The sequence below is a fragment of the Callithrix jacchus genome, chromosome 15 (genome assembly GCF_049354715.1).
Source record: "Callithrix jacchus isolate 240 chromosome 15, calJac240_pri, whole genome shotgun sequence".
In the NCBI taxonomy this organism is placed as follows: domain Eukaryota; kingdom Metazoa; phylum Chordata; class Mammalia; order Primates; family Cebidae; genus Callithrix; species Callithrix jacchus.
In genome coordinates, this window is record NC_133516.1 from 88670117 (window position 1) to 88696412 (window position 26296).

General features: G+C 40.0%; 1 protein-coding gene across 1 annotated transcript in view; it reads left to right on the forward strand.

The window, feature by feature from the left end:
• Positions 1 to 26296, forward strand: part of CCDC191 (coiled-coil domain containing 191) — a 95064-nt gene that overhangs the window by 54144 nt on the left and 14624 nt on the right. The window contains exons 14-16 of the mRNA XM_054246076.2: positions 8071 to 8214; positions 10464 to 10583; positions 11902 to 12047. Of these exons, the coding sequence (XP_054102051.2) occupies positions 8071 to 8214; positions 10464 to 10583; positions 11902 to 12047 (410 nt within the window). The remainder of the gene's footprint in view (positions 1 to 8070; positions 8215 to 10463; positions 10584 to 11901; positions 12048 to 26296) is intronic.

Here is a 26296-nt window from a genome sequence, read left to right on the forward strand (position 1 = left end):
TCATTTTCTTAATTACTCTATTATTGTGGCAACTTACATTGATTGCCTTCCTGAGATGAACTTCACTTGATCATGGTGTGTTATTTTTATATATTGTCAGATTTCATTTGCTGGTATTTTGGTATTTTGTTAAGAGTTTGGTTTTGGGTGTTTTTTGTTTTTTTTTTGAGATGGAGTTTCACTCTTGTTACCCAGGCTGGAGTGCAATGATGTGATCTCGGCTCACTGCAACCTCCGCCTCCTGGGTTCAGGCAATTCTCCTGCCTCAGCCTCCTGTGTAGCTGGGACTACAGGCACATGCCACCATGCCCAGCTAATTTTTTGTATTTTTAATAGATACGTGGGTTTCACCATGGTGACCAAGATGGTCTCGATCTCTTGACCTTGTGATGCACCACCCACCTCGGCCTCCCAAAGTTCTGGGATTACAGGCGTGAGCCACCATGCCTGGACTGGGTGTTTTTTTTTTTTTTATTTTGGTGGTGGTGTTTTTTTGTTTGTTTTTGTTTTTGTTTTGTTTTGTTTTTTTGAGACAGAGTCTTACTCTGTCGCCCAGGCTGGAGTGCAATGGCATAATCTCAGCTCACTGCAATCTCCACCTCCCAGGTTCAAGCGATTCCTCTGCCTTGGCCTCCTAAGTAGCTGGGATTATGGGTGTGTGACACCACACCCAGCTAATTTTTGTATTTTTAGTAGAGATGAGGTTTCACCATGTTGGCCAGGCTGGTCTCGAACTCCTAACCTTGGGATCCACACACCTCAACCTTCCAAAGTGCTGGGATTAGGTGCGTGCACCACTATGCCCGGCTAATTTTATATTTTTAATAGCGACGGGGTTTCTCCATGTTGCTCAGGCTGGTCTTGAACTCCCATCCTCAAGTGATCTGTCCACCTCAGCCTCTCAAACTGCTGGGATTACAGGCATGAGCCACCATGCCTGTCCACAGCTGAATTAAGATCTGTCATCTTGTTAGCTATTTTCTATTTATTGTACTTTTTTGTTTTTCCTTTTTTTCCCCCTACCTTATCCGGTTTTAATTAAGCATCTTCATGATTCTGTTTTATCTTTTTTGGGGAGTTTTCATTTATACCTCTTTTGAAAAGGTTTTTAGAGTTACCCTAATGTTTACATTTTTAAAATAATCTCCTTCCACCTGAGTGTGGTGGCATGTACCTGTAATCTCAGCTACTTGGGAGGCTGAGGCAGGAGGACTGCCTGAGTCCAGTAGTTTGAGACAAGCCCGAGTAACATAGCAAGACCGTATCTCAATAATAATAATAATATCTTTCCACCTTCAAGTAATAACACTTTACATGTAATGAAATAACCTTCTATCAGTATTTTCCATTTCCTTCCTCCATTCCTTTTGGTATTATTGTCACATGTCATATTTTTATGTTTACTATAAATAGGCAATATCTTGTTAAAGTTATTGCTTTGAACAATTAGTTTTCTCTTAGTGGAATTAAAAATAAGATGCTTATATTTTACCTTTATTTCTTCTGTTTCTGATACTGTTCATTTCTTTGTGTAAATCTAAGTTTTTAACCTATATTATAGTTTTATGCCTGAATAACTTTCTTTACTGTTTCTTATAGGGTAGATCAGCTGACAGTGAAATCCTTCCATTTTTATTTGTCTGAGAGTCTTTATTTTTCCTTCACTTTTAAAGTATGGTTTTTTGGTTTTTGTTTTGTTTTGTTTTGTTTTGCTGGATATAGAATTCTGAGTTGACATGTTTTTTTTTTTTTCTTTCAAAACCTTAATGATGTTAAGTGTTTTCTTGCTTGCTTGGTTTTTCACAAGACATCTACTGTAATTCTTACCTTTGTTTTTTTGTGGGTGTCTTATTCTGTTCAGGATGCCATAATAAAGTATCACAAACTAGGATTAAACAACTGAAATTTGTTTTCTCATAGTTTTAGAGGCTGGAAAATCCTAAATCAGGGTGTCAGCATGGTTGGTTTTTGAAAAGGGGTTTTGTTGGCTTGCAGACAACTTCTTACTATGTCCTCATACAACCTTTCCTTGGTGCTTGTGTTTGAAGAGAGTGAAGGGAGAGAGAGCACACAAGCACAAGAGAGAGAGAGTAAGCAAGCACACTGTGATATTGCTTCTTATAAGGACATTAATTCTATCCAATTAGGGCTGTGTGCTTAGGACCTTATTTAACCTTAATTACTTTCTTAGTGGGCCTATGTTCTAATATAGCCACACTTGGGGTTAGGGCTTCAACATAGTAACTTTAGGGGGACCCAAGCATTCAGTCCATGACAGTAGGTAATGTGGGTCTTTCCCTTTAGCTACCTTCAATATTTTTTCTTTATCTTTGATTTTTAGTAGTTTGAATATGATATATGTAGGTGTGGTTTGTTGGTTGGTGGTTTGGTTTGTTGATTGGTTGGTTGGTTCATCTGGCTTTGGTGGTCTTAAGCTTCTTGGATATATGGTTTTATATTTTGTTGCTGATTTTGGAATATGTTTGCCCATTATTTCTTCAAATTATTTCACCTGCCCCCTTCGTTTTCTTTTCCTTATGGGATTTATTATGCCAGTGTTAATTGTTTCATATTGTCCCACAGCTCTTAGATACACTCTTGTGTTTTTCACTCTTTTTGCCTTTCAGTTTATGTAATTTCCATTGCCCTGTCTTCAAGTTACCTGATTCTTTCCTTGGCTGTATCTTCTAGCATTAAGCCAGTTGAAGTCCCTCTTTATCTCTGTTACCATGCGTTTTTTAAATTTTGAATCTTTTGTTGTAGTTTCCATGTCTCTGCTAAAATTACCTATCTGATCTGGAATAATGTCTACCTTTTCCATTAGAACATTTAGCATTATTTTTGGAAGTTATTTAAAATTCCCTCTCTAATAATTCAACATCTCTGTCATATCCGAGTCTTGTTCTGATGATTACCTTATCTTTTCACGGTGTATTTTTTTCTCATCTTTGGGTATGTCCTATATTTTTTTGTTGAAGGCCAGACCTCTTGTTCAGGGCAATACAAACTGCAACGTGGGCCTAGAGTATGGAAATTCATACTAATTTAGCCAGGAATTTGGCTATGTTTGAAACTTGTTGCCATGGACACCATTGTTGAGGTTTGTTGCTGTATGCTGTAGACACCAGAGACTTTCATGTCTTCTAATGACTTTGTTTTTGCTTCCTCTTTTGGTTTTGGGTCTTCCTTTTGTGCTGTTCCCCAGAGATAATCTATTTACAGTTCTCCTAGCTGTAATCCACTATTATTATTGGAAGCTTGTATAAGTGTGGTAATAGGGTGTGGATAATGGGGAGTATTCTCTGTTCTGATTAAGTCTCAGTGTTTGGAGAGCAAAGCATTAGGCACTCAGAGAATTTCTGTTTCTACCCTAGGGGTAGAGCTTTTTTCTGTCCCCCTTTTCCCTTCATCTGCAGTGGGTATCCACCACTGTCTCAGTCTGTGACCTAAAAGACCTTCCCTCTGGAGAATAAGGCTTCCCCAACCCCTAAGTGAGGTAGGGAGGACTTGTCTCAGCAGAATCCCCACTGCCCTTCAAACCTCAACAATGGTGACCATGGCAACAACAATAAATGCAGTGCTGTTCTGTCAGTGCTCTGTGGTGGTTGCCAGGATAGATAAACTTTTTGTTTCCTAAGGGAGGATGCTCTGGGAAGATTTTGCAGTTGCTGCTGTGCCTCTCCCCAGACAGAGCCATGGGGGAACTTTCTGTGGATTCTCCATGATCTTCTCTGTGAAGAGTCTGGTGTGGTTTCAAGAAGAAAAGCCTGCAGAGGGGTGAGAACCACCCCCATGACTATGATTCCCAGGAGCTTCAACCTTTTCATGCTGCCCTACTCAGTCTCTGCTTCCATCAGTTCATCAAAATTTCTAGTTTAATTGTCTTACTCACTCATATGGTATCCAGTGGCTTCGGCCTAAGATAAACAAATGCTTAGGTCTTGTGCTTCCCTGAGGATGCCTGTCTCTCCAAATTTGGGAGTAACTTCCAATCTCTGATCAGTTCACAAAAAGTCATTAATTTCTTGCATGTCCAGCTTTTTTCTTGTTGGAAGAAAACTGCTTATGCAAAACAAGAATGGTGAAAAATACATTACTAAGAGATCATTTTATTTCTCTCATGATACCAACCCCAAATGTTTTCTTTTTAGAAGCCGCAGTTCATAGCAATGGATAAAAAGATTTTGTCACATAGGCTAGTTTCCATTTCATTAGTCAACTGGAGGTATCTAAATTGAGATAGATGCATTTATAGGCTGGCTATGCTTGAGTCTTGGACAAGTTTAGATCTAAAATGCACGTGCCCATTGTCTCCTTTTCCTTCTGGACAAAGATGCTCTACACGATGTACTTCTCCACTCAGATTTTCCTGGGTCTTATTCCTTTTGATGCATCAAGTTCTACCAAGCAATTCTGTACTTCCTTATCTACTTTATATAGCTGTTCCCAGTGAGCAACCTCCGAGGCCATAGCAGTGTTATTCCTCTGGATATCAAAACGACAATGGCACTTCTCAACAAGTGCCTTCTTAGACTTCCCTGAATCATTGCATCCTAAATGTGTTTAGTTAAACTCTGCTTAACCTCTTCATCTGGGCAGTTTTTTGCTCATTGAGTGTACCAGCAAATTGTCCAGCAGAGGTACCATGTTGTCTAATGACACTGATAACCCTATTGTTGATATGATAAAGAGGGTCTCTGGGGCAATCATATATATTTCTTTGCATAGATAATATGAGATAAGCCCAGTTAGATGCGTATAGGGTGTTATGACATCATTTTAGGTAAAGGAACTGGAAGAATCCCTCGTGGATAAGCCCCCATGACAGACTCGTCCTCTATATTCAGCAAGAGGTGATACAGGGGCAAGACATGGCTACAGCTTAGTGTTCCCAGACCCTTCCAGAAGAGCATGTCAGGTGCCACAGTAAGACGGCCACTCAGAGCTCTCATACAGTTACCTTCTGAAAATAGAAAATCTAACCTCCTCTTAATACCCCCCTCTGTGTTTATTAAATGCTTGTATTTAACAGGCAATAACTTTTGTGGCTGTATGTACTTTTGATTGATGAACAGTTGAAGTTTGTGGTTAAGATAATTTTATCAGAGAAGAAGAGGCAAGATTTAAAGTTTTCCATAATTGCTTATCAAGCATATTTGCACATTGAACAAATATCTGTAAAGCATTTACTACAGGATAGTCATTGCTCTAGATGTTAGAATGTAGCAATGAAGAAAAAGATAACAGCCCTGCCCTCTGAAAGCTTATATTCTAGTTGGGTAAAGTAAGTCAATAATCAAGTTAATGACTAAAGCAGTAGTGAGAGAGTGGTACAGCTGGTGGAAGCAGTATGGGAAATGCCTTTCTGAGGAGGTGATCCTTGAGCTCCTGGATGTAGGCAGCCTCCGCAGTGTCTAGTGGGAGCATGTTAAATGTGAGATACCTATTAGACATCCAAATGAACATGTCAGATATGTCCTTGGGTATATAAGCCTGGACAAGATTGTGTAAGGAAGTAAAAAAAGCAAGTCTCTGTTTTTAATGCTCTGGAAGTACCTGGAATCAAGTTGGGAGATTGTCTGGATAGAGTAGAGATGAAAGTGCAAGATCAAGTCCTAAGGACTGTAAATAGCTATTCAGAGGATGAGGAACTGGTGTGGTAGAAAGGAAGTTAGAATCAAAACACCAAGAGAAAAAAGTATTTCTGTTAGGGGAGTGGTGGGAGTGGTGAATTTGGCTAAATGCTATTGAGTTCAATTAAAAGTAGCACAGGGAAGTGGTTCTTTGATTTGGAAGCCCGGCAAGCATTCATGACCTAGACAACAAGGCTTTCAATGGTGTGCTAGGAAAGGAGTCTCATTCCAGTGGGCTGAGGAGAGAATAGGTGAGGAACTAGAGACCATGAATATAGATGCGGAGCTCATGAGATCAGAGTTCTGCATCTATACTCATGGTCTCTAGTTGTTTTTTATTTGTTAGTTTTTGGTTTTGGTTTTGGTTTTTTTGAAGAGGGGAAATACTGGCGCATGTTTGCATACTGATGGGGATAATCCAGTAGTGAGGGAGAAATTCATGACACAAAAGAGCAGAGTATAAATTACAGGAGTGGGTAAGCAGGAATATACTCTAGAGCACAAAGGGAGAGAAGCGTACAAGGGACAGAAGGCCAAGAGTTTTGGGGCAGTGTCAGTTGCCCTGTACTGTTTTAAACAGCTGTAATTTCTGGCTGTTCTCTTAAAGCATACTAGCTGATAAAGCTACACATTTATTTCAGAAACAAATACAGATTTTATATCCCTTTTTTGCCTGAGTGAACTATATGTTCTATGAAACCCTAGCTACATAGATCCCCACTATAAGTGCTATCTCAAAACAGCATCATCTCATGTAATCCTCACAGTAAATCATGAATTCAGGTGCCATTAAAGATATTTTATATACAAGGAAATTGAAAATGTGATAATATTAATGAAATATACACCCAGTTGTGTTGAGGAATCCTTAATAGAGGAAGGAAATACACATTTGAATAAATTGCTGTGTAAGAATACAACATTTTGACTCAAGCAGAACTCATGTTTTTCTTTATATTTTTCCATGGAACTGTAGACTTTGAAAAAGTCTGGTTTTCCCCGCAATTCATCTGAAAATAATTTTCATTTTGGAGCCGATAACACCAGCCATAGTTATCATTCTAGGAGGATAGTTACTCCATAACTTATCTGTGCATGGGAATAGGTGCTTTTGTCTGAGCCTGAGGGCTTCTCCAAAGGTTGTTATCTGGGTTAGATGTCTGTCTGCAAGATGCAGCTGCTGCCTTGATGCAACAGGGACATTTCAGTGGATGTGGAAGGGTCAGTTTATGTTTCCCTCCCCACTTAACCCTTGGCTTCCTCTTACTTACTACGCATGAGAAAATTGTAAATTTTCTCTCTGGCCATTTCATTCAAAATGTATCTCAAGTGCCTGGAATAAAGAGTATAAAGCTTATTTTGGTTTAATGTCTAAGAGAATATGGACATTTCATTTTTCAAAGCTTGTACAGAAATAGGCAATTTGTATAGGAAGATTTGAGTGATTCTCTCTTCCATATTAGAAATGTCCCATTGCTCTCTCTATAATGTTTCTCTCACAGGTTCAGACACATTAAGTAGCTTGTTAGGATCATCCAGTTCACCACTGCCCTTTTCCTGATGTGAAGTCACCTGAAGTAAAGGAAATGAGCTTAAATGAAATGTTTTTGCATTTGTGCTGTAAAGATGACGACTATGAAAGCAGTCTTCAGTCTTTGTTGCTCTTGTGTCTTTCACAGCAGGTGTAACTTGCTCCCACTCACCCTTTCTGGGTAGATTTCTTTTTTTCTCACCTTCACTGTAAGCTATTTTTATTAAAAGATAAAAAGGAAATAAAAGAAATAATTATATCTATAGGGTCGATCATTAAGTTTTTGTCATCTTTCTTGGTCATACCCCTCAGGGGTGCAGTTCTTTAAGGGTCATGGAGTGTCTTTTCTCATTGTATCACCAGGAATAGTTCATCTTTCTCCTTCTTAGAAGAGGGAAGGTAGCTTAATGATGATCAAATATCTTTAACTTGCCTCTGGACTTACTGTTCATCACTTAAAAAGAAAAACAGCTTAGTGGTAAGAATATTCTTCTAGACTTTTAATGGAGTATCATTAAATCTCTAGCCTATAGTTTAAATGAAGTGGCTGTATGGCTGGGTTTTTCATAATAATGAGGGAAAAAATCCTGACTGCTCTTCTAACTAGATGTTTTACCTTTTAGTAACTTGGTGAGAGGTAGATTATTTCTGTGAATAATACTGAATAAACCCAAGAATATGCATAGCCCTGATTCTTGTAGACTCATGACCAACTTCTCCTGACCCTCTTAGCAGAATTCTTTCTTTTTTTTTTTTAAGAAAAAGCTATATCATCCAGAGCTCTGTTATCATGATTAACACACCATGTTCAATGGTTACATGTTCAAATTAAATTCATTAGCTTTTCATTGAAATGAAACTCATTTGTTTTTTGATCATAGCATTTTACTTTTTAATTTTTTCCAGAAAGAACTAGAGAAGCAGAAGAGAATTAAGAGGAACCAGCAGCTGGAAGCAATAGCCAAAGAACATTATGAAGGGGTCTTGCTAAGGAAAAAAGGTCTGGAGCCTTGGAAGAGATTGAGAATGCAAAGCAAACAAAACCTCCAGGTACAGCGTCTCACTGTTACCCCCCAGATTAGAAATGGACTTTTTCAAATAGGATGGATACCCATTTAAACTTGGGGGAGGGTGGGGTTTGGTGATTTAAAGCCAGAAAGATAAATTAACTGAATGTGCATATTTGTTTTGGATATAATTTTAGATTTGGTCTTCTAAGGTAGAGAAGGACTTTTATAATTGAATAAGTTGGAAAAAATGCGAGGAAATTTTTTATTAGAGATCCCCAAAGTAAGATGAATAGAAGCTTCTCTCAGTTTGAGTAAGGGAAAAGTTATTACCATAAGGTACATTATTCAGGTTTCTGCCTGTGATAAAGTTGCCTAACAACCCCCAAATATCAGTGGCTTATAGCTCAAGTATTTATTTCTCACTCATATGTCTATGGGCCAGCTGTCGATTGGGTTCAGGTCTCTCCCCATATCTCTCATTCTGGTTACAGCTACTCAGGGCGTGCTATTCGCCTGGCAACTGTCAGAGCTACAAAAGGCCAGACCAGATTATATAAACGCACTGCTTGTATTATGTCCAGATATTCCATTGGCCAAAGCAAATAATAGGGCCAAGCTCAAAGTCTTTGAGAGACTCCATCCATAGTTCCACAGGGAGGAACTATGAAATCACATTGCAAAGGGTATGGGTGTATAATTCTGTTATAGAGAATGGTAATTCACTCTACTGCAGAGAGATATGTAAAATCAAACACCACTGAAATTTCTAATATTTCCCTAACAAATTTATCCAGTGCATAGAACAGGGCATTCAACTAAATGATAAAAAATTCAAGCAGGGGCCGGGCGCGGTGGCTCAAGCCTGTAATCCCAGCACTTTGGGAGGCCGAGGCGGGTGGATCACGAGGTCGGCAGATCGAGACCATCCTGGTCAACATGGTGAAACCCCGTCTCTACTAAAAATTACAAAAAATTAGCTGGGCACGGTGGCGTGTGCCTGTAATCCCAGCTACTCAGGAGGCTGAGGCAGGAGAATTGCCTGAACCCATGGGGCGGAGGTTGCGGTGAACGGAGATCGCACCATTGCACTCCAGCCTGGGTAACAAGAGCGAAACTCCGTCTCAAAAAAAAAAAAAAAAAAAATCAAGCAGGGTGCAGTGGCTCACACCTGTAATCCCAACATTTTGGGAGCCCGAGGCAGGTGGATCACAAATTCAGGAGTTTGAGACCAGCCTGGTCAATAAGCTGAAACTCCATCTCTACAAAAATTAGCCAGGTGTGGTGGCAGGCACTTGTAGTCCCAGCTACTCTGGAGGCTGAGGCAGGAGAATCGCTTGAACCCGGGTGGTGGAGGTTGCAGTGAGCTGAGATTGTGCATTGTGCTCCAGCCTGGGTACCAGAGTGAGACTCCATCTAAAAAAATAAAAATAAAAATAGATAAAATGTTATCTCATCTTTTGGCTTCTAGTCTGGGATGAGTCCGGGACAGGCAGAAATCTCAGGTGCCACAGATACTCCATGGTGGTCATTTTACCCAATAAATATGACTGCCAAGAGACTCACTTGAATTGATCACAATCACAGTGCCAGATACCTAGACAAGGCTTAGAAAATCATTGTTTGGAGAGGACTAAGAGAGAAAGCTTTTCCCCTCCTGCCTCTTAAAGAATATAACAGTTACTTTTTAAAATCTATTAACTCTGATTTGTATATTTATTTTGATAGAATGATAGTCAGTTGAAAAGACATTAAATTATTCATGTTATTTTCTATCAGATGGTTTTGTGGTTTATTGATCAGGTCTAAATTTCAATGGTGGTGACAGCTCATTCCACAACACTAATTGAAAGTATTGGCATTTCCTTAATTAGACAGTGGTTAAGTCATGAGAGAGAGGTTTATTGTGGAGTTGCTGTCCAAGCTCCAGTAGAGCAAATCAAGAATGTTGCCAGCCACCCACTCCAAAACTCAGCGGAAGTGAAGTGATGGCTGAGGCTGTGTATTCCATTTCCATAACCAGCCAATCACTGTGATCTTCAGGGAGTTGGTATTGAAAGGCTGTGCATAATGTGAATCTATAACTGCCATAGAACAGGTCAACAGTCAAAGCTTTTAGGACACAGGCTGCATGTACCTTCAGATTAGTCTCTACTAGCTGCCTAAATGTGTTTTATAGTATCATTTGCAAAGGTGGTATGTTTCTTTAAATGTTTTAAAATTTAAGGAATAATATTTTCCATTTAAAAAATTATCCAGGTGACAGAAGAACATTATTCTTTGTTCCTACAGAGGAAATATCTGCTGACCTGGTTCCAGTGTAGTCAGGAAAGTCTGGCTAGAAAGACAGCCCAGGCTGATCAATTTTATTCCCAAATACTGCTTAGGAGAGTCATCTGGAGCTGGCTACAGGTAAGGACATAAGGAAGGGTACCTTAAATACATCTCATTGCTCAATCCTATGTAAGAAAACTAAATGGAATCCAGAATGTCCAGGGTCATTATGTTGTTGTTTTTGTTTTTGCTATGAAGCTTCCCTGACCCCACTCTGAATCCTTGACTGTCCCTGTGTACCACTTTTAGAACCATTTCTGAAGAGACCCATTGTCTTTGAGTCATTTTTCTTTTTTTTTGATTCTCATTTTATAATTTTCTTATTTATTTATTTTACTTTAGGTGCATACTATATCTAGCATTTCTCCCCATGTTATCCCTCCCCACCATCCCCTCCCTCCCCACCCCCCATTGTCTCTCCCCTACCCGCCCCCAACTGCCCCCAGTGCGTGATGCTCCTCTCCCTGAGTCCACGTGTTCTCATTGTTCAACACCCATCTGTGAGTGAGAACATATGGTGCTTGGCTTTCTGTTCTTGGGTCAGTTTGCTGAGAATGATGGTTTCCAGATTCATCCAAGTTCCTACAAAGGACATGAACTCATTGTTTTTTATGGCTGTGTAGTATTCCATGATGTATATGTACTACATTTTCTTACCCCAGTTAGAATGGCGATCATTAAAAAATTGGGAGACATCAGAGGCTGGAGAGGATGTGGTGAAATAGGAACACTCTTACACAGTTGGTGGGAGTGTAAATTAGTTCAACCATTGTAGAAGACAGTGTGGTAATTTCTCAAGGATCTAGAAATAGAAATTCCATTTGACCCAGCAATCCCACTATTGGGTATATACCCAAAGAACTAGAAATCATTCTACTATGAAGACACATGCACACGTTTGTTCGTTGCAGCCCTGCGTGCAATAGCAAAGACCTGGAACCAACCCAAATGCCCATCAATGATAGACTGATCATTATGTTTTTTTCAAGAACAAAAGAGTAGTCAATCCGATTCACCGCTTTGAAATAAATGTGAAAATGGCAAATCAATTTTTATTAGTATAAATTCCTAAGCATGTGTTTGTTTCACAAAGTGTGTATAAATTCGAAGTTATCATTCCATGAGCTTTTGTTTTTATACTTCTTGTCTCAGAGTGTTCAAGTGATTTAGAAACTTACCCCTTCAGTCTTATAACTGTTTGTACTCCTGTGTTCTGTTACCATTTTTAGAATACATTATAGAGGATATTATCTTGGCTGCCAGGTTATCCTTTTTATGTCTCTAGTGTCCTTTGTTTCTTTTGTTTCATTTCTGTGTCTTTTGTGCTGTTTATTTGCTCTAATTCTTTGTCAACTGATATTTTTTGTCTCACTTTTATTTCTGTCTTCATCCCCAGTACCTGACTGATCTGCAGGAAGAAGTAAGAAAATTTTATGTATATTTTCTTCAGAGGAAGATTTTCAGGGCCTGGTTTAACATGGTCAGGGAGGTGAAGATCGATTCTCAGGGCAAGCATGAGATTGCAGCGGAGCACAGTGACAGGTGAGGTTTTCATCTTGAGGAAAATTCACACTCCGACTTCACAATTGCTCAGCAATATATTCTGCTCCTACAATGTGTCTGCAAATATGAGCTGGTGGCTAGGAGAGCGGGGTAGTTGGAAACACCAGACAGGTGTGGGAGTCCCAACTCACCAGCAAGGTAGTAAACCCCCCTAGGACTCCAGGATCCCCATCTTTAAAATGAGAAGGGGGAGGAAGAGGAGGCCTGCCCTTTGTACTTTACAGAAACTGGCAAGAGAATAAAACAATGTGAACTACATAAAACACACTAAGCAAAAATACTGTACTCTTTGTTCATCATATAGTTTTATTTTTTAAGTTCAATTTCTCTTTAAACATTATTTATTGTGAAATATAATACAAATATAGAAAAGTGCTTAAATCATACAAATACAGCTTAATGAATGACTATAAAGTAGACACCTTTTACAACCACCACTGAGGTCAAAAAGTTGAACACTGCTGTCACACAGGCCCCTTCCCACGTCTCCCCAAACTACTCTCCTGATGTTTACAATGAACATTTCCTTTTTATTTTCCTCCTAAGTATGCAGCCTTCAATGCTATAGTTTAGTTTTTCCTGGTTTGGAAATTTATATATATGGAATCATACTATATGCCATATTAATGTTTAAAATGCAGTTCTGTTTTATTTAATCCAGTTGTCTTTGAGAAATAAGGTATTCTGTATAAATAAGTTTTATATCATACATTCAGCATTTCTCAATAACTTAAAAAAAGTTTTATATTTGTTTGCTAATTTTAAGCATTTGGACAGAATGTTCTTAATTTCATTATGCACTTCCTTTAAAAGTAGTGATTTGGTGTAATACTTTATGAGCATTAGTTAGTGTTCAGTGATGCCTCCAGTTTTTTTGAGGTATGAAGACTGTTGTGTGGGTATGGAAAAGTGCCCCTTTCCTCAGTCTTGCTGTGTCACCCAGCTGGAGTACAGTGGTGCGATCTTGGCTCACTACAACTTCTTTCTCCTGGGTTCAAGCAATTCTCATGCCTCAGCCTCCTGAGTAGCTGGGATTACAGGCATGCACCACCACACACGGTTAATTTTTGTATTTTTAGTAGAAACAGGGTTTTACCATGTTGGCTGGTGCTGTTTTGTTTATATTTGTGTGTTTGTGCATGGGTGTGTATCTCTGTTCCTTGTAATAAGTTCTTATCTTACTGCCATGAGGCTGCCCATCTCCACCAAAACCTGTTTTTCTTTAATTTATACATACTTGAAATCAGTGGAGTGGGAAAACAGATAAACAAGTTGATTATAGTTTTGTCTTAATTAAAATAAATAAGCAATGTGAGGGTATTCAGAGGATTACCCTTTGAATAAATGATGAGCTTTAGAGTTTGAAGTTTAGGACTCTATCTATGTGACCCTGAACAAATACGCTTTGAAAGCCTCCCTGTTCCTCTTTCATAAAATGGGGATAGCAACAGAAACTATCTTATGGATTGCTGTGAAGACTAAACAGGGTACTGTAGTAACTCAGTGCACTGCTTCGCCCAAAATAATAACAAACCTTTTCTTTTTAGTTTAGTGTCATTGTGAATATATTATGATTAAACATCCTTTTTGCCTACTTTTGCTTTCTTTCTCTCTTTTCTTTTAAGAACATTTTACTATTTTCTTTTGGGTTGTCCTGTGGATTATTACTTTTTTAAAATATATATTTTATTGCACTTTAGGTTTTGGGGTACATGTGAAGAACATGCAAGATTGTTGCATAGGTACACACATGGCAATGTGGCTTGCTGCCTTCCTCCACATCACCTGTAACTGACATTTCTTCCCATGTTATCCCTCTCCAGCTCCCCATCCCACACTGTCCCTCCCCAGATCCCCCCAACAGACCCCAGTGTGTGATGCTCCCCTCCTTGTGTCCATGTGTTCTGATTGATTGACACCCGCCTATGAGTGAGAACATGCAGTGTTTTTCTGTTCTTGTGTCAGTTTGCTGAGAATGATGGTTTCCAGGTTCATCCATGTCCCTACAAAGGACACGAACTCATTATTTTTGATGGCTGCATAGTATCCCATGGTGTATATGTACAACGTTTTCCCTGTCCAGTCTATCATCGATGGGCATTTGGGTTGGTTCCAAGTCTTTGCTATTGTAAACAGTGCTGCAGTGAACATTTGTGTGCATGTGTCCTGATAACAGAATGATTTATAATCCTTTGGATATATACCCAGTAATGGGATTGCTGGGTCAAATGGAATTTCTATTTCTAGGTCCTTGAGGAATCACCACACTGTCTTCCACAATGGTTGGACTAATTTACACTCCCACCAACAGTGAAGTGTTCCTATTTCACCACATCCTCTCCAGCATCTGTTGTCTCCAGATTTTTTAATGATCACCATTCTAACTGGCATAACATGGTACTCAGTGTAGTTTTGATTTGCATTTCTCTAATGGCCAGTGATGATGAGCATCTTTTCATACGTTTGTTGGCCTCATATATGTCTTCTTTTGTAAAGTATCTGTTCATATCCTTTGCCCACTTTTGAATGGGCTTTTTTCTTGTAAATCTGTTTTAGTTCTTTTCAGATGGGTAGATTGCAAAAATTTTTTACCATTCTGTTGGTTGCCAATTCACTCTAATGACTGTTTATTTTGCTGTGCAGAAGCTCTGAAGTTTAATTACGTCCCATTTCTCTCTTTTGGCTTTTGTTGCCAATGCTTTTGGTGTTTTAGTCATGAAGTCCTTGCCTATGCCTATGTCCTGAATGGTTTTGCCTAGATTTTCTTCTAGGGTTTTTATGGTGTTAGGTCTTATGTTTAAGTCTTTAATCCATCTGGAGTTAATTTTAGTGTAAGGTGTCAGGAAGGGGTCCAGTTTCTGCTTTCTGCATGTGGCTAGCCAGTTTTCCCAACACCATTTATTAAACAGGGAATCCTTCCCCCATTGCTTGTTTTTGTGAGGTTTGTCAAAGATCGGATGGTTGTAGATGTGTGGAGTTGCCTCCAAGGCCTCTGTTCTGTTCCATTGGTCTATATCTCTGTTTTGGTACCAGTACGATGCTGTTTTGATTACTGTAGCCTTGTAGTATAGTTTGAAGTCAGGTAGTGTGATGCCTCCAGCTTTGTTCTTTTTGCTTAGAATTGACTTGCCTATGCAGGCTCCCTTTTGGTTTTATATGAAGTTTAAGGTGTTTTTTTCCAGTTCTGTGAAGAAGGTCATTGGTAGCTTGATGGGGATAGCGTTGAATCTATAGATTACTTTGGGCAGTATGGCCATTTTCACAATATTGATTCTTCCTAACCATGAGCATGGAATGTTTTTTCATCTGTTTGTGTCCTCTCTTATTTCGTTGAGTATTGGTGTGTAGTTCTCCTTGAAGAGGTCCTTTACATTCTTTGTTAGTTGTATTCCTAGGTATTTTATTCTCATTGTAGCAACTGTGAATGGCAGTTTGTTCTTAATTTGCCTCTCTTTAAGTCTGTTATTGGTGTACAGGAATGCTTGTGATTTTTGCACATTGATTTTGTATCCTGAGACTTTGCTAAAGTTGCTTATCAGTTTTAGGAGATTTTGGGCTCAGGTAATGGGGTCTTCTAGATATACAGTCATGTCATCTGCAAATAGAGACAATTTGACATCCTCCTTTCCTAATTGAAGACCCTTTATTTCTTTTTCTTGCCTGATTGCTCTGGCTAGAACCTCCAGTACTATATTGAATAGGAGTGGTGAGAGAGGACATCCTTGTCTAATGCCAGATTTCAAAGGGAATGCTTCCAGTTTTTGTCCATTCAGTAAGATATTGGCTGTGGGTTTGTTGTAAATGGCTTTTATTATTTTGAGATACGTTTCATCAATACCTAGTTTATTGAGTTTTTAGCATAAAGGAGGTCTGTTGAATTTTGTCAAAGGCCTTCTCTGCATCTATTGAGATAATCATGTGGTTTTTGTCTTCGGTTCTGTTTATGTGGTGAATTATATTTATAGACTTGCATATGTTGAACCAGCCTTGCATCCTCGGGATGAAGCCTACTTGATCGTGATGGATAAGCTTTTTGATGTGTTGTTGCAATCGGTTTGCCAGTATTTTATTGAAGATTTTTGCATCTATGTTCATCATGGATCTCGGCCTGAAGTTTTCTTTTCTTGTTGCGTCTCTGCTGGGTTTTGGTATTGGGATGATGTTGGTCTTATAAAATGATTTCGGAAGGATTCCTTCTATTTGGATTGTTTGGAATGTTTTCAGAAGGAGTGGTACCAGCTCCTCTTTGTATGTCTGGTAGAATTATTCTGTCAACCTATCTGGAGCTGTGCTTTTTTTGGTTGGTAGGCTATTAATTACTGCCGCAACTTCAGCTCTTGTTATTGGTCTATTCAGGGTTTTGACTTCTTTCTGGTTTATGCTTGGGAGGAGGCAGGTGTTCAGGAATTTATCCATTTTTTCCAAGTTTACTGGTTTATGTGCATAGACTTGTTTGTAGTAATCTCTGATGGTGGTTGGTATTTCTGTGGAATCTGTGGTGGTATCCCCTTTATCTTTTGTTATTGCATCTAATTGATTATTCTCTCTTTTCTTTTTTATTGATCTGGCTAGGGGTCTGTTTTGTTGATCTTTTGAAAAAACCAGCTCCTGGATTTATTGATTCTTTGAAGGGTTGTTCGTTTCTCTGTCTCCTTGAGTTCTGCTCTTAGGTATTTTTTGTCTTCTGCTAGGTTTTGAGCTTTTATCTTGCTCCTCTAGCTCTTTCAATTTTGATGATAGAGTCTTGATGTTAGATCTTTCCTTGCTTCTCATGTGGGCATTCATTGCTATATATTTTCCTCTAGAGACTGCTTTAAATGTGTCCCAGAGATTCTGGGATCTTGTGTTTTCATTCTCGTTGGTTTTGAAGAACATCTTTATATCTGCCTTCATTTCATTGCTTATCCAGTCAACATTCAAGAGCCAGTTGTTTGCTTTCCATGAAGCTGTGCAGTTCTGAGTTAGTATCTTAATTCTGAGTTCTAACTTGATTGCACTGTGGTCTGAGAGACTGTTTGTTATGATTTCCATTGTTTTTCATTTGCTGAGGAGTGATTTACTTCCGATTATGTGGTCAATTTTAGAGTAGATGTGATGTGGTACTGAGAAGAATGTATATTCTATGGATTTAGGGTGAAGAGTTCTGTAAATGTCTATTAGGTTTGCTTGTTCCAGGTCTGAGTTTAAGTCCTGGATATCCTTGTTAATTTTTTGTCTCTTTGGTCTGTCTAATATTGACAGTGGAGTGTTAAAGTCTCCCACCATTATTGTGTCTAAGCCTCTTTGTAAGTCATTAAGAACTTACTTTATGTATCTGGGTGTTCCTGTATTGGGTGTGTATATATTTAGGAACATTAGCTCTTCTTGTTGCATTGATCCTTTTACCATTATGTAATGTCCTTCCTCTCTTTTGAACTTTGTTGCTTTAAAGTCTATTTTATCAAGACTAGGAATGCAACTCCTGCTTTTTTTTGCTCTCCATTTGCTTGGTAAATCTTCCTCCATGCCTTTATTTTGAGTCTATGTATATCCTTGCATGTGAGATTGGTTTCCTGGATATAGCATACTGATGAGTTTTGGGTTTTTATCCAATTTGCCAGTCTATATCTTTTAATTGGGGCATTTAGCCCATTTATATTTAGGGTTAATATTGTTATGTATGAATTTGGTCCTGCTATTTTGACGCTAGCTGGTTGTTTTCCCTGTTAATTGATGCAGTTAATTCATTGTGTCGATGCTCTTTACCATTTGGTATGCTTTTGGAGTGGCTGGTACCGGTTGTTCCTCTGTGTTTAGTGCCTCTTTCAGGAGCTCTTGTAACGCAGGCCTGGGGGTGATGAAATCTGAGTAATTGCTTGTTCATAAAGGATTTTATTTCTCCTTTGCTTATGAAACTTAGTTTGGCTGGATATGAAATCCTAGTTTGAAAGTTCTTTTCTTTAAGGATGTTGAATATTCGCCCCCACTCTCTTCTGGCTTGTAGGGTTTCTGCTGAGATCCACTGTGCGTCTGATGGACTTCCCGTTGCAGGTAACCCAAAGTTTTTCTCTGGCTGCCCTTAGCATTTTCTCCTTCATTTCAACCTGGTGAATCTGATGATTGTGTACCTTGGGGTTGTTCTTCTTGAGGAATATCTTTGTGGTCTTCTCCGTATTTCCTGGACTTGAGTATTGTCCTGCCTTGCTAGATTGGAGAAGTTTTCCTGGATAATATCCTGAAGAGTGTTTTCCAGCTTGGATTCATTGTCTCCGTCACATTCAGGTACACCTGTCAAACACAGATTAGGTCTTTTCACATAACCCCATATTTCTTGGAGGCTTTGTTCATTTCTTTTTACTTTTTTCTCTAATCTTGCCTTCTTGTGTATTTCACTGAGTTGATCTTCAACCTCTGATATCCCTTCTTCCGCTTGGTCAATTTGGCTGTTGAAACTTGTGTATGCTTCACAAAGTTCTCGTGTTGTGTTTTTCAGCTCCATCGATTCATTTATGTTCCTCTCTAAGCTGTTTATTCTCATTAGCATTTCATCAAACCTTTTTTCAAGGTTCTTAGTTTCTTTGCATTGGGTTAGAACATGTTGTTTTAGCTCAGAAAGGTTTCTTATTACCCACCTTCTAAAGCCTGTTTCTGTCAATTCATCAGACTCATTCTCCATCCAGCCTTGTTCCCTTGCTGGTGAGGAGTTGTGATCCCTTGGAGGAGGAGAGGTGTTCTGGTGTTGGGTGTTTTCATCCTTTTTGTGCTGATTTCTTCCCATCTTTGTCGATTTATTTACCTGTGGTCTTTGTAGTTGGTGACTTTCATGTGGGGTATCTGAGTGGATATCCTGTTAGTTGATAAAGTTATTTCTGTAGTTTTCCTTCTAACAGTCAGGCCGCTCTGCTGTAGGACTGCTAGAGGTTCACTCCAGACCCGCTTGCCTGGGGCTCACCTGCAGTGGCTGCAGAACAATGAGGGTTGCTGCCAGTTTTTTCTTCTGCTATCTTTGTCCCGGAAGGATACCCACCAGATGTCAGTCAAAGCTCTCCTTTATGAGTTGGCTCTTTGGATATCCGTGGGTCAGTGAGCTGCTTGAGGAGACAGTCTGTCCTTTATAGGAGCTCAAGTGCTGAGCTGTGAGCTCTATTTTTCTGTCAGCTCTGTTATTCCGTTCAGAGCTGCTGTGCAGGCACCCTTAAATCTGCTGCAGCAGAAATCATAACCACCTTTTTTCCCCAGGTGCTCTGTCCTGGGAAGGTAGGGCTTTATTTATAAGTTTCTGTTGTGCTGCTGCCTTTTTGCAGGGATGCCCTGTTCAGTCAGGAAGCAATCTAGTCACAGTCTGCCAGCAGAGGCATTGCTGAGCTGCTGTGGGCTCTGCCCAGCTGCCATGTGAACTTCCCTGCAGTCCTGTTTATAGGAGTATAGTCAGAATTCCTGCGGCAATGGCAGCCCACCTCTGTAATGGTGACTCTCTGTGTAATCGTGGACTGCCTCAGCAATGAGGGACTGCCTCAACAATGGTGGACTATCTCGGTAGTGATGGACTGCCTTGGTAATGGCAGACGCCCCTCCCCCACAGAGCTGGACCGTCCTGGGTGCAGCTGTGCTTACTGTGAAACTCTCAATCCAGAGTGTTTCAGATTGCTGGTGTTTGTGGGGGTGGGACCGGCCGTGCCTGATCACCTGGCTCCCTGCCTCAGACCCCTTTTCTTTTTCAGAAGAACGGGCGACTCTGTCTCCCAGGTGTTCTAGTCCCCAGTTGAAACGGTGCCCAGATTTGTGTGAGTTCTTCTGCAGAGACCGCTGCATGGCTCAAACAGCTGCGCTGGAGACTTGTGGCACTTTTCCGCCTGGGAATCTCCTGACCTGGCTCCCTGTTTCAGTCCCACTTTTATCAGTTGAATGGGCGACTCTCTCTCCCTGGTGCTCTAGTTGCCAGCTGAAACAGTGCCCAGACCCATATGAGTTTTTGTTCAGAGACCCGCTGCACTGGCCCAAATAGCTGTGGTGGAGACCTGTGGCGCTCCTCCACCTGGGAATCTGCTAGTCTGTGGGTGTAAAAAATTCGTCTGAAAATGTGGCGACCATTCACCCTCCATGCTCTTGCTGGGAGCTGCATTCCAGAGCTGCTCCTACTCGGCCATCTTGGATCCCTCTCTTTCGTACCTCTTATCTTCCTTTCTTACTGTTTTCCCTTGTGGCAGAGTGATTTTCTCTGGTATTATATATATTTTTTAATTTTTTAAAAAAATCTAGGTGCATACTCTATCTGGCACTTCTCCCCATGTTATCCCTCCACACACTCTCCACCCTCCCCACCCCACCCCCACTGTCTCGCTCCTACCATTCTCAACTGCCCCCAGTGTGTCATGCTCCTCTCTGTAAGTCCACGTGTTCTTATTGTTCAAAACCCACCTATGAATGAGGACATGAGCTGTTTGACTTTCTGTTATTGTATCAGTTTGCTGAGAATGATGGTTTCCAGATTCATCCAAGTCCCTACAAAGGACACAAACTCATCGGTTTTATGGCTGTGTAGTATTCCATGGTGTATATGTACAACATTTTCTTTGTTCAGTCTATCATTGATGGGTATTTGGGCTGGTTCCAGGTCTTTGCTATTGTACACAGGGCTGCAATGAACATATGTATGCATGTGTTTTCATAGTAGAACGATTTACAGTTCTTTGGGTATATACCCGGTAATGGGATTGCTGGGTCAAATGGAATTTCTATTTCTTTTTTTTTTAATTGCATAGAGTTGTTTGTAATAATCTCTGATGATGGTTTGTATTTCTGTGGAAACTGTGGTGATATCCCCTTTATAGTTTTTTATTGCATCTATTTGATTACTGTCTCTTATCTTTTTTATTAATCTGGCTAGTGGTCTATTTTGTTGATCTTTTTGAAAAAACAGCTCCTGGATTGATTTTTTGAAGGGTTTTTTTGTGAGTCTATCTCCTTCAGTTCTGCTTTGATCTTAGTTATTTCTTTTCTTCTGCTAGGCGTTGAATTTTTTTGATCTTGCTCCTCTAGCTCTTTCAATTTTGATGATAGGGTGTCGATTTGAGATCTTTCCTTTCTTCTCATGTGGGTATATATTGCTATAAATTTCCCTGTTGACACTGCTTTAAAGGTGTCTCAGAGATTCTGGTAAGTTGTGTCTTCATTCTGGTTGGTTTTGAAGAACATCTTTATTTCTGCCTTCATTTTTTATGCTGTCAACACTCAGACGCAAGTTGTTCAGTTTCCAAGTGGTTGTGTGGGTTTGAGTGTTTCTTGATCCTGAGTTCTAGTCTGATCATCCTGTGGTCGGATAGACTGTTAAGATTTCCATTGTTTTGCATTTACTGAGGAGTGATTTACTTCCAATTATGTGGTCAGTTTTAAAGTAGGTGGGATGTGCTGCTGAGAAATGTATATCCTGTGGATTTGGGGTACAGCGTTCTATATTTGTCTATTAGGTCTGCTTGGTCCAGCTCTGCATTCAAGTCCTGGATGTCTTTGTTAATTTTCTGTCTCATTGATCTAATATTGACATTGATCTAATATTATTGTGTGGGAGTCTAAATCTCCTTTTAGGTCGTTAAGAAGTTGCTTTATGTATCTGGGTGTTCCCATGTTGGGTGCGTATATATTTAGGATAGTTAGCCCTTCTTGTTGGATTGATCCTTTTACCATTATGTAGTGTCCTTCTTTCTCTCTTTTGAGCTTTGTTGGTTTGAAGTCCATTTCATCAGAGATTAGGATTGCCACCCGTTTTTTTTCTTTCTCCATTTGCTTGGTAAATCTTCCATTCCTTTATTTTGAGTGTGTGTGTATCTCTGTATGTGAGATGGGTTTCCTGAATACAGCACTCTGATGGGTCTTGACTTTTTATCCAGTTTGCCAGTCTGTGTCTTTTGATTGGTACATTTAGGCCATTTACATTCAATGTTAATATTGTTATATGTGAATTTGATCCTGCCATTTTGTTACTGGCTGGTTTTCTTTCCGATTAGTTCACTCATTTTCTTCATTGCATTTTTGGACTTTGCCAACTGGTTTGCTTTTGCAGTGACTGGTACTTGTTCCTTTCTGTGCTTTGTGTTTCTTTCAGGAGCTCTTGTAGGGCAGGTCTGGTGGTGACGAAATCTCTCAGTAATTGCTTGTCCATAAAGGATTTTATTTCTCCTTCACTTACGAAACTTAGTTTGGCTGGATATGAGAGTCTGGGTTGAAAGTTCTTTTCTTTAAGGATGTTCAATATTGGCCCCCACTCTCTTCTGCCTTGTAGGGTTTCTGCCAAGAGATCTGCTGTAAGTCTGACTGGCTTCCCTCTGTGAGTGACCCGACCTTTCTCTCTGGCTGCCCTTAGCACTTTTTCCTTCATTTCAACCCTAGTGAATCTGATGATTATGTGCCTTCCGGTTGCTCTTCTCGAGGAATATCTTTGTGGAGTTCTATTTCCTGCATTTGAATGTTGGACTGCCTTGCTAGGCTGGGGAAGTCCTCCTGGATTATATCCTGGAGTGTATTTTCCAGCTTGGATTCATTCTTCTCATCATATTAAGGTACACCAATCAAGAACAGATGAGGTCTTTTCACATAATCACATATTTCTTGGAGGCCTTGTTCATTTCTTTTTACTTTTTTCTCTTGTCTGGCCTTCTCTTTTTATTTCATTGAGTTGATCTTCAATTTCTTATATCCTTTCTTCTGCCTGATGGATTGGGCTATTAAAACTTGTGTTTGCTTCACGTAGTTCTTGTGCTGTGTTTTTCAACTCCATCAAGTCGTTTATGTTCTTCTCTAAGCTGGTTATTCTAGTTAGCATTTTGTCTAACCTTTTTTCAAGGTGTTTGGTTTGTTTGCATTGATTTAGAATGTGTTCCTTTAGCTCAGAAAAGTTTGTTATTATCCACCTTCTGAAGCCTGTTTCTGTCAATTCATCACATTCCTTCTTGGTCATGTTGTCTTCTTGTGTTGTTGAGGAGTTGTGATCCCTTTGAAGGAGCAGAGGTGTTCTGGTCTTTGATGGTTTCATCTTTTTGGCACTGTTGTTTTCCCCCCTTCTTTGTGGATTTAGCTGGCTGTGGTCTCAGGGAGCTGCTTGATGAGGTTGCTTGTCTGCCTGTCGAGGTGCTACTGGGTTTCTAGGGACTCCTTCAGGTTACTAGGGAAGCTCCCTGTGTCTTTTTTGTTTACACTGGGGGTTTAGGCCCGCCTCTTCTGCTGACCTGGTGGCACTGCTGGGTGGTTAAGAATGCAGTCCCGTTGCTAGGTAGGTTTCCTGCATTTTTTGTTAAAACGTAGCCCAGTCCCACCCCTCTAATGGTGGGTCGTGCCCTTCCTCCACTGGGCTGGATCATTCAGCATCCAGCTCAGACTGTGGCACTGGCTGTGCAACTGGCTAGTCAGAGCTTCAGCCCTCTGGTGTTTGTTGGGGAGGGTACGGACCTGCCCAGTTGCACCCGGCTGTCTCCCTGTTTTAGCTTCCTCTCTCTCTCTCTGGTCATGGGGTAGGGGCCCGCCCAGCTGCTCTGTCCATCCATCTTCCCGCTTACAGCTCCCTCTCTCTCTCCAGACTTGGGAAGGGGGCAATAGCTTGGTCCACAGGCTCTCCCAGCTGGCTTTTGGGCTTATGCATCTGTTTAGGTCTGTGCACCAATCCGGGACACTGTCCTGGATTATTATTCAACTCTGCACTTGTAATTCCCAGGCCTTGACTGGCAAAGATCCCCTGTTCTGTGTATTGCTGAGGCTTTGGGGGAAGCACTGTATCTGGACTGGAGTACCAGAGGGGTAGCCTCCAACTCACCAGTCAGATGCACTTTCTGGGTGAAGCAGCACCTCTGCCCACCTCGGTCTGCCCTGTGTGGGCTTAGCTTACTGTCGGACCAGACCCATTGATATGCACCTGGTACCTTGGTTGGAGCTAGGAGATCTCTGGATTTCTGTGTATCTCTTGCTGGGTGTTGTCCACCAGAGTTGTGTCTATTCGGCCATCTTGGAGAGTCTCCTCTGGTATTATATTTTAATTTGCCTTTTCTTTTTAGTGTTACAGGTTTTTGCATTGTAGTTATATTATGAGGTTTACAAAAGATCTTTAAGATGTAACAAGTGATTTTAAAGACATGACAACTTATCTTAGATCACAAAGAATAGAAACAGAAAAAAGGAGGCCAGGAACTCACTCCCTTTATCACTTCTTGTAAGATGGGTCTAGTGGTGGTGAAATTTCTCAGCATTTGTTTTTCTGAGAAAAACTTTTTCTCTCCTTCACATTTGAAAGATGGCTTTGCTGGATACAGTATTCTTGGATGGCAGGTTTTTTTTTTTCTTTATTCTTACATCACCTTGAAAATATCATCCTACTCTCTCCTGGCCTGTACAGATTCTGCTGAGAAATGTGTTGCCAGATGAGTTGGAGCTTCTTTATATGTTATTTGCCTCTTTTCTCCTACTGCTTTTAGGATCCTCTTTGTCCTTGATGTTTGAGTTTGGGTCAAATCTGTTTGGTGTTCTCTGACCTTCCTACACCTGTATATTTCTTTCTCAAGTTTTGGAAAGTTTCCTATTTTTATTTCTTTGCGTAAGCTTTCTACCCCTTGCTCTCATTCAATTCCCTCTTTAACACCAGTAATTTTTAGATATGGTCTTCTGAGGTAATATTCTGTCTCTTGTAGGCTGTCTCCATTACTTTTCATTCTTCTTTTCTCTTCTGATAGCATTATTTTCAAGTAGCTTGTCTTTGGGCTCACTGATTCTTTCCACTGCTTGATCCATTTGGCTGTTGAAAACATCTAATGATTTTTCAATTCAGCAAATATATTTCTTAGTTTCAAGCTTTGTTTGACTTTAAAAATCATTATTAAATTTATCTGAAAAATTTCTGAACTACTTTTCTTTGTTATCTTGGAGATCACTAAGTTTCCTTAAAACTGCTATTTTGAATGTTGGTTAGAGAGTTTACATATTGCCTCTTCTCATTAGGGTTAGTTACTGGTTCCTTGCTTTGTCTATTTGGGAAGGTTATGGTTCCGCCGTTCACTGTTTTGTTTTGTTTTTGAGATGGAGTCTTGCTCAGTCGCCTAGGCTAGAGTGCAGTGGCATGATCTCAGCTCACTGCAATCTCCACCTCCCAGGTTCAACAGATAGAGTCTTGCTCTGTCACTCAGGCTGGAGTGCAGAGGCGTGATCTCAGCTCACTGCAACCTCCGCCTCTCAGGTTCAAGGCATTCTCCTGCCTCAGCCTTCTGAGTAGCTGGGACTACAGATGCATGCCACCACACCCAACTAATTTTTGTATTTTTAGTAGACATGGGGTTTCACCATGTTGGCCAGGCTGGTCTCAAATTCCTGACCTCAGATGATTCTCCCACTTTGGCTTACCAAAGTGCTGGGATTACAGGTGTGAGCCACCATGCCTGGCCAATTCACTGTTGTTTCTTGTGGATGTCTGTCTATGTCTTTGCACTAAAGGATTACTTATTTCAGTCTTATCTGTCTGGCTTGTTTGGTTTTCATTGGGTATGTTTGATCAGAGATTGTAATTTACCTGTTTAATTTCTTTTTTTTCTCCTATGTAGCAGCCTCCTTTTTGGCACTAGATGGTGCTTTAAGCCCTGGTTTATTTTTCTAGTAAATGTTTTTCTCTCTCTCTCAACTTCTTTCTAATCTGTTATGTTACCTACTAAATTATGAGCACCAGGGGCCATGTTATTAGGTATTTTTTTATGCTTGGAAAATATGTCTTGATAATTACATGTGGGTGTATTGTACAGTAAGTATGATTTAAGTCACCAAGGTAAGAATTTTTAAGCTAGGGCCCATGAACTCCTTGGCATTTTGTGTAAAGTTGTATGCTATATGCATATGTTCATTTTCTGGGGTGTAGGTCTGTGACTTTCATGTTGGTACTGTGGTTAAGAACTACAGTAACAAGGCAATGTCAAACATATTATAAATACTGATCCAGCTCAGCTAGAGTTATAAAGTTTATAAAATTATCTAGAAGTGATACAGATATGTAAGATTAAAAGTAATGTTTTTATTGAGAATCATCTTTCTTAATGTTACTGCAGCTTAAAGGTCAGGCCTAAGACCAGTAGATGTCTTTCCTTCTGTATCCACAGCTCTTCTATACAGTATTCTTTTGTTCATATAAAATTGAATATGAACTTTGAAATGTTAAAGCCCCTTTTAGAGACCAGTGACCTTAAATATTAGTGTCATTCCTGCAATAAAATTCATCTATTCATACA